The sequence below is a fragment of the Schistocerca cancellata genome, chromosome 4 (genome assembly GCF_023864275.1).
Source record: "Schistocerca cancellata isolate TAMUIC-IGC-003103 chromosome 4, iqSchCanc2.1, whole genome shotgun sequence".
Lineage (NCBI taxonomy): Eukaryota > Metazoa > Arthropoda > Insecta > Orthoptera > Acrididae > Schistocerca > Schistocerca cancellata.
The window spans coordinates 375,680,275-375,694,709 of NC_064629.1; the positions used below are offsets into that span (position 1 = coordinate 375,680,275).

General features: G+C 39.6%; 1 protein-coding gene across 5 annotated transcripts in view; it reads right to left on the reverse strand.

Moving 5' to 3' along the window:
* Positions 1 to 14,435, reverse strand: part of LOC126183767 (serine-rich adhesin for platelets) — a 367,472-nt gene that overhangs the window by 215,202 nt on the left and 137,835 nt on the right. For 4 of the 5 annotated variants that reach the window (XR_007536807.1, XR_007536808.1, XM_049925999.1 and 1 more), the window contains exon 3: positions 9,016 to 9,162. The exons of the other annotated variant lie outside the window; for it this stretch is intronic. Coding sequence is in view for 2 of the 4 variants with exons in the window: in XM_049925999.1 (XP_049781956.1) it covers positions 9,016 to 9,162 (147 nt within the window). In the remaining 2 variants the exon portion in view is untranslated. The remainder of the gene's footprint in view (positions 1 to 9,015; positions 9,163 to 14,435) is intronic. 5 annotated transcript variants of the gene reach the window in all.

Sequence of the window (14,435 nt, forward strand, 5' to 3'; positions counted from 1 at the left end):
TCACACGATCCATTTCACTTCTGCTCATACATTTTCAATGGGGCACAGGCCTGGTGGAGGAGGATGCCAGATGAAAAGAGAAATCTCATTCTATTCTGCAAACTTCTACTGCTGACAGCATATTGGAGACTGATCTTGCTTGAAACAGATTAATCCCTCAGGACAGAGTTGTACTGATGGGATCATAAAATCACCCATAATAAGGTTATAGTGAGCATCGAATCAGCCATCTTTCCTGTGAAGGATCTTAAGTCGCTGATGCACATTCAGCCAGTGCCAAACTGTCACAGACACATTGCCATTGCAAGATGATGTGTGAATATATTTGGGAACAAATCAGACACCATGCAGCCTATATACTTGTAATGGACCAGCATTTACTGCGAAAAATATGGATTTGTGAGGAAATATTAAGTAATTAATATGACTGATCGATACTGTTCTCAGCAAACACTAATCTGTAGCAGTTGATCATCATGAAGCTTCCCCTCTACAACCACACATTTGCTTTGTAGTCCAGCTTCCAGATGCAGGTGCTGTACCATGTCAAACCACCTGGGAAACACAGCAGTATGGTTAAAATCCAACACATTTAAATAGTATTTTGCCATGATGTGTTTAAATGCCCATTCTCCTGGACTGCTGCTGTTACACACTAACGTCCAGTACCCACACACCTACTGGATTCCCCAGTATCACGACATTTTAATCCATCATTGTGCAATGTGCTCTGGAATGCCACATCGTGCCCCAGTCTTTAACACTGTCAGGTTCCTTTCTTTCACAGCAGCAATGATGTAGTTATGAATAACCTGTTGATGATGGAAGTGTGGCTTATGAACAATGTTGCTGAGCTCAAAGCAAGATAGTTCAGGTATCTGACCTTGAATCATGTACTGCTATTGCCTATTACAGAACAAATGGTGGAATGACTAGCATAACTCGCTACATTACTTTACATACAACAATAAGTCATGCATGAAGCTTGCAACCATGTGGAAATATGTGAAAATTCTAACCCATGCTGGTAAGTCCCTAATAGCAGTCAAATGATGTTAATAGAGCTTTTCTTCGATGACTGTATACAGCTGTTAAATATTTTGAAGAAAAAAAAACATATTTGTGCTATCAGTTGTACAACTGTATACTTATTCTCTACCAGTTTCAGTAATAACAACCATCTTCACAGGAGAGAAACAGTATACATCAATGGATCAAAAATAGATTTTCGTCAAATACGACACTGCCAAATTTAGAACATACATAACTGTTGTAGTAGTCTGAAAATAATCAGTATAAATGTGCTGTGCATTAGCACATGATAGTAATGTATAACAGGTAAGAATTCACACTTAATAACTAACATGTCACAAATTTCAAAGGTATGTATTTGTTGCAAATGATCTCTTTGACAGTCACGTAATATTTGTAACTCTGAAAATTATAACGTGTCAGTAAGTGTGAACTTCTTACCAAGCATACATTACTGTAATTGTGCCAACACACAGCACATTTACATTGATTAGGTTTAGAAAGACTTTTATGACAGTTATGTATGTTCTACATTTGGTGGTGTCATATTTGATGAAAATGTAAAAAAGGTTAGTTGAACTTTTTTATTAGAGCACACATTTCATTTCAGGCATAGCCCATCATCAAATGATATGTCAAAAACTATTTTATGAAGCAATCATAAGCACATAGAAACCAAGAACTAGACATGATAGAGAAATGTGTGTCACACACTACACTGTAGGTAGTACTATTAATGATACTCAACAAGTAACAGAGCTGATGAAATAATTCTAAATACAATCAATGTGGCACGATCAAAATTACAATTTCAGCTACTAGTGCTAAGTGAATAAGAACAGTGTCAATATTCATTTGAAGGAAATAGTGGGTCCAAAAATTAAGATTAACAACTGTATGTATCAGATGGCTTGCTGAGTGATACACTGCAAAGCCAGCGCAAGAAATTTTGATTTCCATTTAGATTTATTTGTTACATTTGACTGCAGAATGCCATGCTTAATGACAAAGACACCAGGGAAACAACCATACAAGGGTGAGTGGGAAACAACAAATCAATGAGAGAAGTAGCTAAAATAGTAAAAGCACTGTTATATATGCCATTGTCACCAGATGGCATTAAAACCAATTGACCACAAATAAAACGTAAAATTACTCATGTAAAAAAATATATTAACAAGTGATGCAAAGTAATAAAATAACAATGAATCTACTAAAACATAAATCAACACAGTCATGTGTCACTTCTGCAAATGTACGAAGATGCACTAAATCTAAACAGCTGATGCAACATGCACATTCAGAATACCAGAAATAATAGCAATTGATAAAATATATAGCAAAAGAAATACTAATACCAATACATGCAGTAAATTACCAAACATGATAGAAAAATTGGGTAGACATTTTTAATAAATCTTATACAATAGTATTAAAAATGTTACTTTATTTGTAATAGAAAAGAAAGATCAATAAAAATAAAATGCTTGCTTGCTGATAAATATAAACAAAAGTAAAGTTGAAAGGAGACAGATTAATGAACCGGCAAATCATTAAGTGGCAAGTAGCAGGCATTGGTTTTTTAATTTTTTGACAATTAGAGAAAAGGAAGGCCCGAGCGTAAAAGTGTATTATTAAATATGCAGTGTACAGAAGAATGTTTTGAATGCTTTTATGGAATTTATTATCTGACAGTGTCAAGATGAAGTTCAGGGAAAATCCACCTGAACGACAATATGGAACGATTTGTGTTACAGTTACTTTTTTTTAACTAAGCCAAGGCCTAAACACTTTAACAAGAGTTACTTTTGAGTGGCCCCCAACCAGAACATCAAAATTGGCCTTTAATTAGGTATACTCCCCCCTTGCCACAATTCAGTAATACAATCGTGACAAAAACTTCAGTCTCCATGCCGCTGTTAAGTAGGCCAAATAATCCGCTTTTGATAATCTTTGCTTTCTGCAAGACTGTGATGGAATTAATTTATTATTATTATTATTATTATTATTATTATTATATTACTATTATTTGAAGAAGTCACAGCCATCCAATATGAGTGAGCCAATGACAAATTCTGCTGCCAGTTTTTTCATATGTGTACCAAGTGAGCCATGTTGATTTACAGCCTAGCTGTGGAAAATTAACCACCTATCATCAGACTAGACAGATATTTTCCATACAGTGTCTAATATGGTGAGGAAGAGAAAAAAAGGATGCTGCAACTTAACATGGAACTGAACATCTGTCTCTTTAGATAGAAAGCCTACAGTTATCACTAGCAAAAGTTTCCTCCTGTGAGTCTACGCAGTGCACCTATAGCTAATAAAGGTGTATTTTATATGCAGAAAAGCTTTTGTGTCTTATTGGAATAGGTCTACAATAAAAACAGGACCAATTTTGTGTAATATTTCAAGTAATTCCTCTTCTGTCTGTTCTCAATGTAACCCAGAAAAATGTTGTGTTGTATTTGTTTGGTTGATTAGGGGCTAAGGGACTAAACAGCAAGGTCATCAGTCCCTCAATCCAAAGGTGGTTAATCTGGATGTCTGCGAAGTACATGTTCTGATGATGAAGGTATGTAGGAGCAGAAAGACCGAGCTGTGGAAAGCAATGCTTATGCTACAGTTGAGAGAGAATTTATGGAGGAGCATAAAGATTGGACAAGTACGTTGGTCAGAGCAGATGAGGATTCTCCCTGGGATCATCCAATGGTGAGAGAAGCCCCACAACACATCCAACCCACGTCAGCCCAATGGAGGGCGAAGACAACTGCAAAGCAAAGAAAGTCCTTAAGTCAGCATATTCAAAACCATACAAGACAGAAGGCTACAAATGTAACAGACATCAGATGGACCATCAGTAATGAAAACAGCAGGGGAGAAATTGGTAAGGCAGCAGGAGGGAACCCCAGGGCTCTGCTCCAGAGTAGTTAAGGCATTAAAGAGCACCCACTATTCAACAGAGTGCTACCTCTAAAACAGGAAATAGGGAGTGGCAGAAAAGGAAACAAACAACATCTACAAGCAATTAAAACAGAATAAGAGTGGGATGAACGAGTGAGTTGGTCAAAGGCATAGGGGCAAGGGTCCCTCAGACCCAACAGGCAGCAGTAGATGGCTTGCCCCTGCCCTAAGGTAGCTTAAATCCTTATATCTAAAAACAAAAACCACTTTCATAGAGAAAATGCACAACCAGTTCAACAGCCTGTGAACAATCCGCCAACATTTGAGGCAAAGATTTCGGAACGCCATGCTTAGCACGGAGGGCCAGAAGGAAGGGGCCATTCCAACAGGATTTGAGCTACTGTCTGTAAGGCTCCAAAACTACAATTGGGAGGGAGGGGGGGGGGGAGTGCTTGTTATATAAAATAAAACTTTGTGTTAGCCTGATATGACCAACATGGAGGAGATGATGGATTCCTTTTGGGAGTAATGGAATGAAGAGTGCCATGCAGCAGCAGTCTCCACAATGGTGCAGAGTTTATTATAGAGGGCAGTACCCAACCGGATGACATTCCATCTGTAAGTGAAACACGGTGTTATTTGCACCCACAAATCTTCACCTTGGATCAGCAAAGAGAATTGGGGGGGGGGGGGGGGGGGGGGGCAGAAATCACTCCTCTAAACAAACAGTCAGCCAGTTTATTTCCTGAGATACCCACGTGACTTGAGACCCATAGCAGGACGAACATGCAGTCAGCATGACTAAGTTGAGAGAGAAGGTCATGAATAGCAGAGACCACAAGGTGACAAAACTAACATCGGTGAATGGCCTGAAGACTGCTCTTTGAGTCACCGCATACCCATATGTGGTCAGGAGAGGTCAGTTTAATGAAGTGGAGGGCTCTGTTAATGAGTATAAGCTCCACTGTAAAAACACGACATGTTCCTGACCACCAGGGAATGTGAAAGTGTATCCCATCTTAAAGATGATCTTAGAGCTGTCAGTGTAAAATCTGGTAGCACCATGAAGCTCCTGAAGAACTGAGTGTAAAAGACACTGAAAGGTCACAGGTGCAACTGAGGTTTTAGGACCTTGAAATAGATCAGTTCTAATTCGTGGCTTGGACACCAACCAAGGGTCGTGGGAAAAAAGGGGGGGGGGGGGGTGAAGAGAGGAGGGAAGGAGGAGTGCACAAGAAAATGTGGGGAGTACATTCCAGGGAGAAGAGGGGGAGAGTCTGGCAGAGGGCTGTGAGGTGCATTCGAACTGATAATCCCACCTGAGGGCAGGTAGTAGCAGATCAATGCCCCACATATGCAAAAAGGATGAGATACATTGGATGGCTAGGGAATTGCTGAATGGCAAATCCATACGAGACTGAAAAGGTAAGATACCCCTTCGACCCCTTCAACAAGAAGGTGGTCTATGGGATTAGTCCACACAGGCCAGCAGCCAGATGAACTACACGATGACAGATTGGGTCTTACAATTTCAAAGCTGAATGCGCCACAGAGAGCCATAATCCTGTCAACCATAGTCCAGTGAGGATGGAACCAGGGCCCAGTAAATATGAAGAAGAGCAGCACGATCCACACCCCAAGACCAAGAGGTGTGAGCAAGGAAGCAGAGAGTATTAAGCTTCCACATGCAACTATACTTTAATTGACAAATATGGAGCAGCCATGTGAGCTTTTTATCAAAAAGGATGCCCAAGAAAGAGGACTGTGCAACAACTTCCAAGCACTGGGTCCCCAAACAGAGTTCTGCATCACAATGGGCCATGGTATGATGAAAAAAATGCAGGACTCATGTTTTTGCAGGAGATAATTGGAAATCATAGAAAAGGGTCCACAAAGAAGCCCGTCAGGTGGTGCCTTTGAGTTTATGTTCAGTCAAGATTACTGAGTGGGAGATCTACCAAATACAAAAGTCCTTGGTATACAGCGCAGGGGTGCCCAACAGCCCAACACAGGTGACTAGCTCATTGATGACAACGAGGAAGAGTGTGACACTTAGGACTGAGAACTATGGGACACCATTCTCTTGGGTCTGTGGAGAACTCAGAGAAGTACAAACTCGAATGCAAAATAATCAGTGGGATGAAAACTGTCAAACAAAAATTGATACGAAGCCTCAAAAGCCCCAGTCACAGAAGGTAAGTAAAATGCGACTGCATCAAGCAATATTGTATGCCTTATGTATGTTAAAAGAGACTGAAATGAGGTGTTGGCATTTAGAAAAAGTCTGTCATGCTGCTATTTCCAGCCAGACCAGATGGTTGGTTGTGGCTCGTCCATCCTGCAAACTGTCGAAAGACGTTGGGTTTTTGCCTAGCTTACTGATTGGGATGACAACACTATCTCACAACTGCAATGGGAAGACACCTTCGAGTGAAACACAGATGAAGACACTCAATATATGTAGCCCTTCAGTAATATTCAGATATTGGATCATCTGATCATGAACTGAATCATAGCCTAGGGCCATATCATGAAACGAGGCAAGAGTCTAAAGCAGCTACCAGTCAGTGAAAGGTTCATTACACATTCCAGTTTGGCTTGGCAGGGAAGAGTGGTAAACATATGGGGGCATCTTCAATTTGTTATTTCTGCAGTCGAAAGGTAGGCTGATCAAAAGAGGATACCGATGCTGTCGCACAGTGAGTCACAAGGTGTTCAGCAACAACTGAATCATTGATAGAAGGACCACCACCTGGATGGACAAGTCCTGGAAGACTGAGCTTGGCCCAAAACTGGGATGAAGAAGCATATGTTCCCAAATTTGAGGCATAATGCTCCTGGTATTCCTTCTACTGTGTTTAATCAAGTAGCAAGCCTTAGCATGAAGTTGCTTAAAAGTGATAAGGCTGGTCTGTGAAGGATGCAGCTTGAAACAATGCAGGGCTCTTCAGCAATCCTGAATAGCTATTGTGATGGCTTTGGTCCACCTTGGCACTGGCCAGCAGTGGAGGGGACCTGTATAAAAGGGAGAAGTTCCAGAGGCATGGATGATAACATCTTAGATGTTTTACACAACCTCGTCAACACAGTCTGACGGGGGAAGGGGGGAGGGGGGGGTGGGGAAGAGGGAGGTGTAACACAGAGGCATACACAACTGACAACTGACTCTGCGAAGCACACAATGTGATTGTCAGACCATCTGGTATTGACAAGGAAATAATAGAACCAATGGAAAGTGGTCACTGTCACAAAGATTGTCATGTAACAACCAGTGCTGTAAAGCCAAGAGACTGGGAGAAAGGATTGTTTGAACAATAGCTTAAAAGGCGCCATATAAGGTACCAAAGTGGGTAAGAGTACCATCACTGAAGAGACACAGACCATGGTCAGTGATAAACTGGTCAAGTACAGGGAACACACCAAATGAAAAATCTTCAAGAACCACGGAAGAACATTCTGTTATCACCATAATTGGATTAAACAGTGACAAGACAACACAGATACACACAGTGTGCATCAGACAGTCCATTTGGGTAGAAGTCTTAGGTATAATTGTTCTGACTGTGCACTTGTCACGCAGTACTCAAGTCTTAGGAAAGCAAGATGATCCAATGAACACATTTTGACAACATTGCATGTAGGTGGATCACTGGCAGGTTACAGGCTGACCAGAGTTACCTTCTGCTGGGCTCAGAGTTGACTGTCAAAGAGTACTGGAAAGAAGAAACATTTAGCAGCAGTAGGTGCAGTGTCAACCATGGGCTACAACACAGTGCTAGGATTATAATATTACCTTATCTGTTCAAATATTTTCAAATTTCACAGTCCTTCTACTTGGTATAGACCTCATGGCAGCCTCTGGGTCACGGATTTCCAGTGTAACTTTGGCTTCGAGGGGTTGTTTTGTATTCTAAGTGATACTCCAGAAGCAGTCACCTCACAAAAAACTACTACTTGGCTGCGAAAATATTTTACCTTGCTACTGTGTGCGGACCCAGGGACAATTGGGTAGTTTTATGTTTGTAGACGTATTTCATTTTATCCCAACGTGTAATTCTCACCATCTGTTCATCTGACACACATTTGTGGAATTAGATGTGTTTCCTAGGGGAACTATGACTGCTGTGGTCTACAGAGATGATATCCTGCAATGATACATATGCATTTCCCTGAAGGATGATAATTCCGAAACACATAGGCCTCATTTAATTGATGATTATCTGCAACATGAGATCATCACATATATCTAGAGTAGCCAGCACAATGCCCAGGCTTCAATCTGATTAAGAATGGGTGGGGCACTTTACACTGAAGGATTGTGGCCCAAACACCACTCTCACGGTCCCTTAAGGACTTCCAGAATACACTTGTTCTGCAATGGAAGGCGTTACCACAAATCAAACAGTATGATAAAGTATAGTGAACTGCTGCGCATCCTATACACCCGACATTGACAATCTGTACGCTGCCAGTGAAAGGACAACACATACATCAAGTGCCACCCATAGTTCACAGCCAGATTACTGTTATACCTTTTATCCTTTTCACACATGACAATACTGATATGCCACCCTTTAGAGAATATGTCAGCGCCTTATCTCATGTTGTTTCACTGACGTCTAAGATTCCCTAACTTATAGACACAAGTTTAATAGGAAAGGTTCAAAGGCAACATAATTCTATTAAGATGAAATGATGACTTTGAGGTGTGTTTCTGACAAATGAAAAAGTTTAACAATATTATTTAAGCTCAGTCTGTTATGTTTTAGTATGAGTCTCTGCAATAGCTAATACTGTTGAAAATTTGCAGACTTCTACAGTCTCAAAAATGCACTCTCCTGGTCCTAAATCAAAATTTCATAGCTAAGCTACCTACATGTGAGTGAGTCACAGAACACAGAAGACCAACATACATAGGCAGGTAAATTTGGAACTGAGTCATAAATTGACTGCAGTGTAGAAGACACATTATTCTTCATAAACATGTGCATAACAAAACTGTTTGTGTAAGTATGACATTAGTATTTTGGATTTAATATAGGATATGATTAAGATTCGATTTATGATTTCATCACTGACCTGTGTATTTTTCCTCATCCTCATCCTCCTCCTCCTCATCATCAACATCACCACCACCATCATCATCTGATAAAATCTCTCGCTTAATTTCTGGTGAACCAACATCAATTATACTGGAGATATCACTCTCACTGTCACTTTCATACACTAAAAACAAAAACAAAACATTTACGAATTTTGGGGGAAAAACACACTGTTATAACTAATTACGTATCTTAAAAGTGGTAGAGGACAGCTGTGTATGTGGTAGCCTCTTCTCATTTGCAGAAGACAGTATGGAATGTCAGCTTCATTTATTAATGTTACTACGCCTCAGTTATATACTTTACTGTTTTAATTAATGCAGAAAATAATTACTCTTTTATAAGAACAGTGGTACCAATAAAGTTTTCAGAAACTGTTGGTAGTTAAACTTCAAATTCTAATGTGGGAAAGTACCACATTCAATTATCTTCTTCACATGGGATGTTTACATTTTGTTTTAACACTCTGCTTCCATTAATTAAACATCAAAGAATTTTTTTTAAAAAGTCATAATATACACTGACATTCTTGAAGTACAATTAATGAATTTTCAAATTAATGAATTTTCAGTTTCAAGAAGCAGCTCATTATATTAAAGATTTTTTTAAAGAAATGTTGATCCATTACTGCACTAAGAATGAGCATCTACTACATAATGTTCACTTGAAATATTCCATTTTGATAGCAATACTGCATGACAGTAAAACTTCTAACGATTTTATCTTAATGGGAATGTCAAATATATATTAGTTCTGCAGTGATATGGGAAACCTGTGCACAACTGAAATCTGCATTGTGAGTCAGATATCTGAACCCCATATTGGCTTTATATGAATCCAGTGTCTTAGTCATTCATGAAACCACTAACACTTAAATCAATATTGTCATCAATTTTAAACTTTTTGTATATGGACCCTCCTGCAAACACCATAGTTCGGGTAGATGTTTTACTGCCAATAGGCTCTGTTACATATTGTAACATGTTTGCCAACAAGTGTAACTTCTTTGCACACTACTGTTAACTGTGTACAGGCAGTGTTTGCTGCGGAATTTTATTATTGCATGTGTCTCCAGTTAAGATTGTTGGATGAACCATGATGAAACGAATTGTTTAGATGCTTTCACTTGTTCCACAGTTCTTCGGTCTTGTTCTTTGGCTTTATCATAATGAAACAGGGAAGAAAGATTAAGGTTTAACATCATCACAAACTGAGCACAAGCCAAGACTGGTCCAGAATGTATGATATGTCCTTTCCCATGGTACCATCATGGATTTCACTTTAAGTAACTTTGGGAAACCAGAGATAACCTGGTGGGACTTTGAAAACCACTCTCAAATGACAGTTCAATGAACTGATTTTAATTCCATGTGTATGTAAAAGAAGGATGGTTACATATTTAAAATCTTCAATATTCAGGTCAATTTAGATGGGGCACTAACTAGCCTGGATAAGAACTGGCAACACAAGTCATTGTAGTCTCATCTGAGAAACAGTAAATTAGCAAAACCATATGAAACACTAATCATAATGATCAGCTTGGACACTGAATTCAACTTCTTGTGAGTACAAGTCCGCAGCCTTAACAATAGTGCCACCTTGCTCAGTACACATGTGTTAAGTTGCCAGCAAGTCCAATAGTGAGCAACATATACTGGTTGTTACTGTCATGGTGAAGACCAATAGGACAATACTCAATGCATATACAAGGGTTGCCCAGAAAGTAATGCATTGCATTTTTTTCCTCAGCCGACAACAATGCTACAAATGCGAAACATTACGTATTTATTATTTGAAGTCTCTTGAGGAGCGCGCACAGTTTCTGTCCCTTCTGGCAGATAGCGTAGCTGCAGGACAGCTTCAAAATGGCGTCTGTAGGTCATGTACATTACAAGCAATGTGCCATCAATTAATGTCTCACTGCAGAGAAGTAAACCATGGGGAATATTCACAAACACCTTGTGCAAAGTCTATAGAGCATCTGCTGTTGACAGAAGTACAGTTAGTCACTGGGCATGCAGGGTGAGGTCATCAGAAGGTGGTTTCGTGGAGCTCCATGATTTGCAGCAATCGGGGATACCATGCATGGCTGTCACACCCGACATGTTGCAGCGAGCTGATACTGTCATTCGCGAGGACAGATGCATTACGACTCAGCGGTTGGTGCTGCATCTGTCAATCTGCAAGGGAAGTGTGGATGCAATTATCTGCACTCCTGGATATTCAAAAGTGCTTGCAAGGTGGGACCTGCGGTGTCGAACGGTGGATCACAAACTGCACAGAAAAAACATTTTTCTTGATTTGTTGCAAGGTTCTGAGGCTGAGGGTGAGGCCTTCTTGTTCTGGACTGTGACAGGTGATGAAACCTGGGTTCATCATTTTGAGCCCGAAACAAAACGACACTCGATGGAATGGCACCATTCTCACTCCCACAGAACAAAAAATTCAAAGCAACTGCTTCCGCCAGTAAGGTCATGATCACTGTGTTCTCGGGCTGTGAATGTGTGATTCTCATTGAGGTGATGCCAAGAGGTGGAACCATTAATGCAGAAACATATGTCAACACATTAACAAAACTCAAGACACTCTTCCGGCGAATTCAGTGCCACAGCAACCTAGGAGATGTTTTGCTGCAACATGATAACACTTGGCCCCACACAAGTCTGAGGATTGCTGAACACATCGCAAAACAGGGTTGGACAGTGTTATCCTATCCACCCTACAGCCCGGACCTAGCCCCCTTGGACTTCCACCTGGTTGGGCCATTAAAGGCTGCCATTTGTGGAAGACATTTTGAAGATGACGAGAAGGTGATTCACACAGGGAAGCATTGGCTCCGCCACCAGGAAAAGGATTGGTACCGACAGGGCATACACATCTTGTTTTGCATTGGAGGATGCCGTAGAATGGGATGGAGATTACATGAGAGAATAGGGTGCGTAGATAAAACACCACTATTTCGTGTGTGTAATTCTCATTATGTTCAATTGTTAAAGAAAAACAAAATGAGGTGCATTACTTTCTGGGTCGCCCTCATATAAGTTAGAATGGCTTTGTCTCAGTGGCTAGAAAGAATAATTCATGTACAGCCTGTTGGTTAATTTTACTGATAGAAGCTAGTTCTATTTCAAGGCACTTATCCTCTGGCAGATGCACGATTTTCCTGTCATGATAGTGTGGTAACAAAATGCAGGTAACATAATAATACAACACAGTTGGATACTGGCAGGTGACATCCTCTACAAATCAACTGGAGTATTTGCAACAGTATTCAGTAGAATATCATATATTTCATTTAGCTTTGAATTAGGAGGAGGGCAAACTAGATTTTTTGAATAAGTCCTGAAACACCAACACAGTCCAACAAGAACATGTCCAGGTGGTTAACTAGAACACATCTATATACCTCACTTGTTGCAGTGCTTTCAAAGCCGTAAGAAGCTCTGCCCCAAATACTGTGAATTAATTCAGGAATCTGGAGCACAACTAGGAAACAACCACAGACCTTAGATTGCCTTGACTGATGATTGATAACTGTAGTAAATTGCAACCAATGTCTTGTGAATAAACAGGATTTTCTGTTTTTTTCAATGTTTACATCTCTCACATATGGACTTAACAAAAGCTTGTATATTATAAAGATTCACTGTTTGTGGGGAATTCCTGTATGAACATTTTTAAGATCAACAGTCATGGGCAGAAAGGCAAGTGATTGTTGCAATGGCAAAAAACATGGCATTCCATGAGGAGCTCCTGTCAGATTGACAACTGGCACATCTATGCTCTGCATAAAGCATCATTGTGTATTTCCATCTGTGAACTCAAGTGTAGTGACTTCAAAATTTTAAAACATAGCTTTTATGAAATTTTAGTAGACAGACTCCTGCCATGACCAAGCCCCCTCTCTCCACTGTCATCTCTTTCATTCCAAGCACTTTATGACCTAAAACACTGAGGGCACTTTTTAGTAAATCCCTCCTTATTACAGCTCAGTGTGATATCCCACAGATGCTGCTGTTACTTTGTGTATTTACAATAATATGATGACCAGTATTAATGATGTACGGGGAGGATATGTAAGAGATGTACTGACCTATAAAATTATTAGCTAACCAACTTCTGGGTTACTTCAATGGTGCACATTCTAGATTCAAGCTACATGACTATCAAACTACTTCCTGAGAGAAAAGGTGTGTGTGTGTGTGGGGGGGGGGGGGGAGTCCAATCAGATTACTGGCAAGCTAAAGAATTACTTAAATTACAGAGTAATTAACCATAATCACCACAGATCACGCCACATTGCACAAATACCCTTTAGAGAGGTGGAGCAGTGGTTAAGACACTGGACTCATATTCAAGGGGAGTGCACTCAGAATCAACTTGTGGGCATAACCGGTTTAAGGTTCTTTGTGGTTTCACTACAATGCCTACCTTTGGAATTATATTAGGATGGTTCATTGAACACCACCTCTGTTGATTTTCCCTGCTCTTGTCCAACTAAGCTTATGTACACTTTATATTGGTACTGATGTTTGACAACAGAACTTCCTTCAGACTCTGTCTGTTTTGCTGAAGGCTTTTCAAGATCGAAATCCTCTCTTCTTTACATATATTTACAGAAGGGAAACAAATCTGCGCGTATTACTTGCAACTGAAAACTCCGCACAACAATAGGCGAGCGTCATAAAAGAAAACAATTTTCAAAACGTAACATTTTTCCTTTACTTTGTTTGAAATAGCTTGATTTGAACTGAAAGGTGTTGATTAACAAGAGGAAAAACCGGAATAAATATCAGACCCCCCAAATGAGCACTTACTGGTTATTTAATTCATTCATTTCTAGGATATTATTACGGCAATTTCTTACAGTGATTTGAGAAAAATAACTTCCCTGTATGAGTCTTCCAACTATAAAACAATACATACCAATATATATTTTACTTCGGGCTATAAGCCTTATTTCAGTCACACTTTCCACCATTGCTTCTAGAAGTTTCTACAATAAGTAATATTAACTTCTTTAAAAACGAAAGTTGCAAAGATTGTTATTTGAGAATGTGTAAGATAAAGATATTCCAAACATTTTCTTAGGCTAGCTGCAAGCAATAATTAATACTCTGACTGCATTTTGTCATCCCTCTAGTATTTGAAACAGCATAAATCGACCACGAACATGCCGTAGCAGTAAAAAAAAAAAAAAAAGTCTTACTTTTAAATTCGTTATTGTTCTTCATTAACAACTCCAAAATCAACTTCCTAATGCATCCCCATTTATTGAGCACTTTTAGATATTCTGCTTAATATTGTTTCTTTAATTTATTCAGTTTAAGGCATATTAGAAAAACCTATATTCACTTAAGTTTTTTCTCCTTTCAGCCACCATACGATGACATTTCA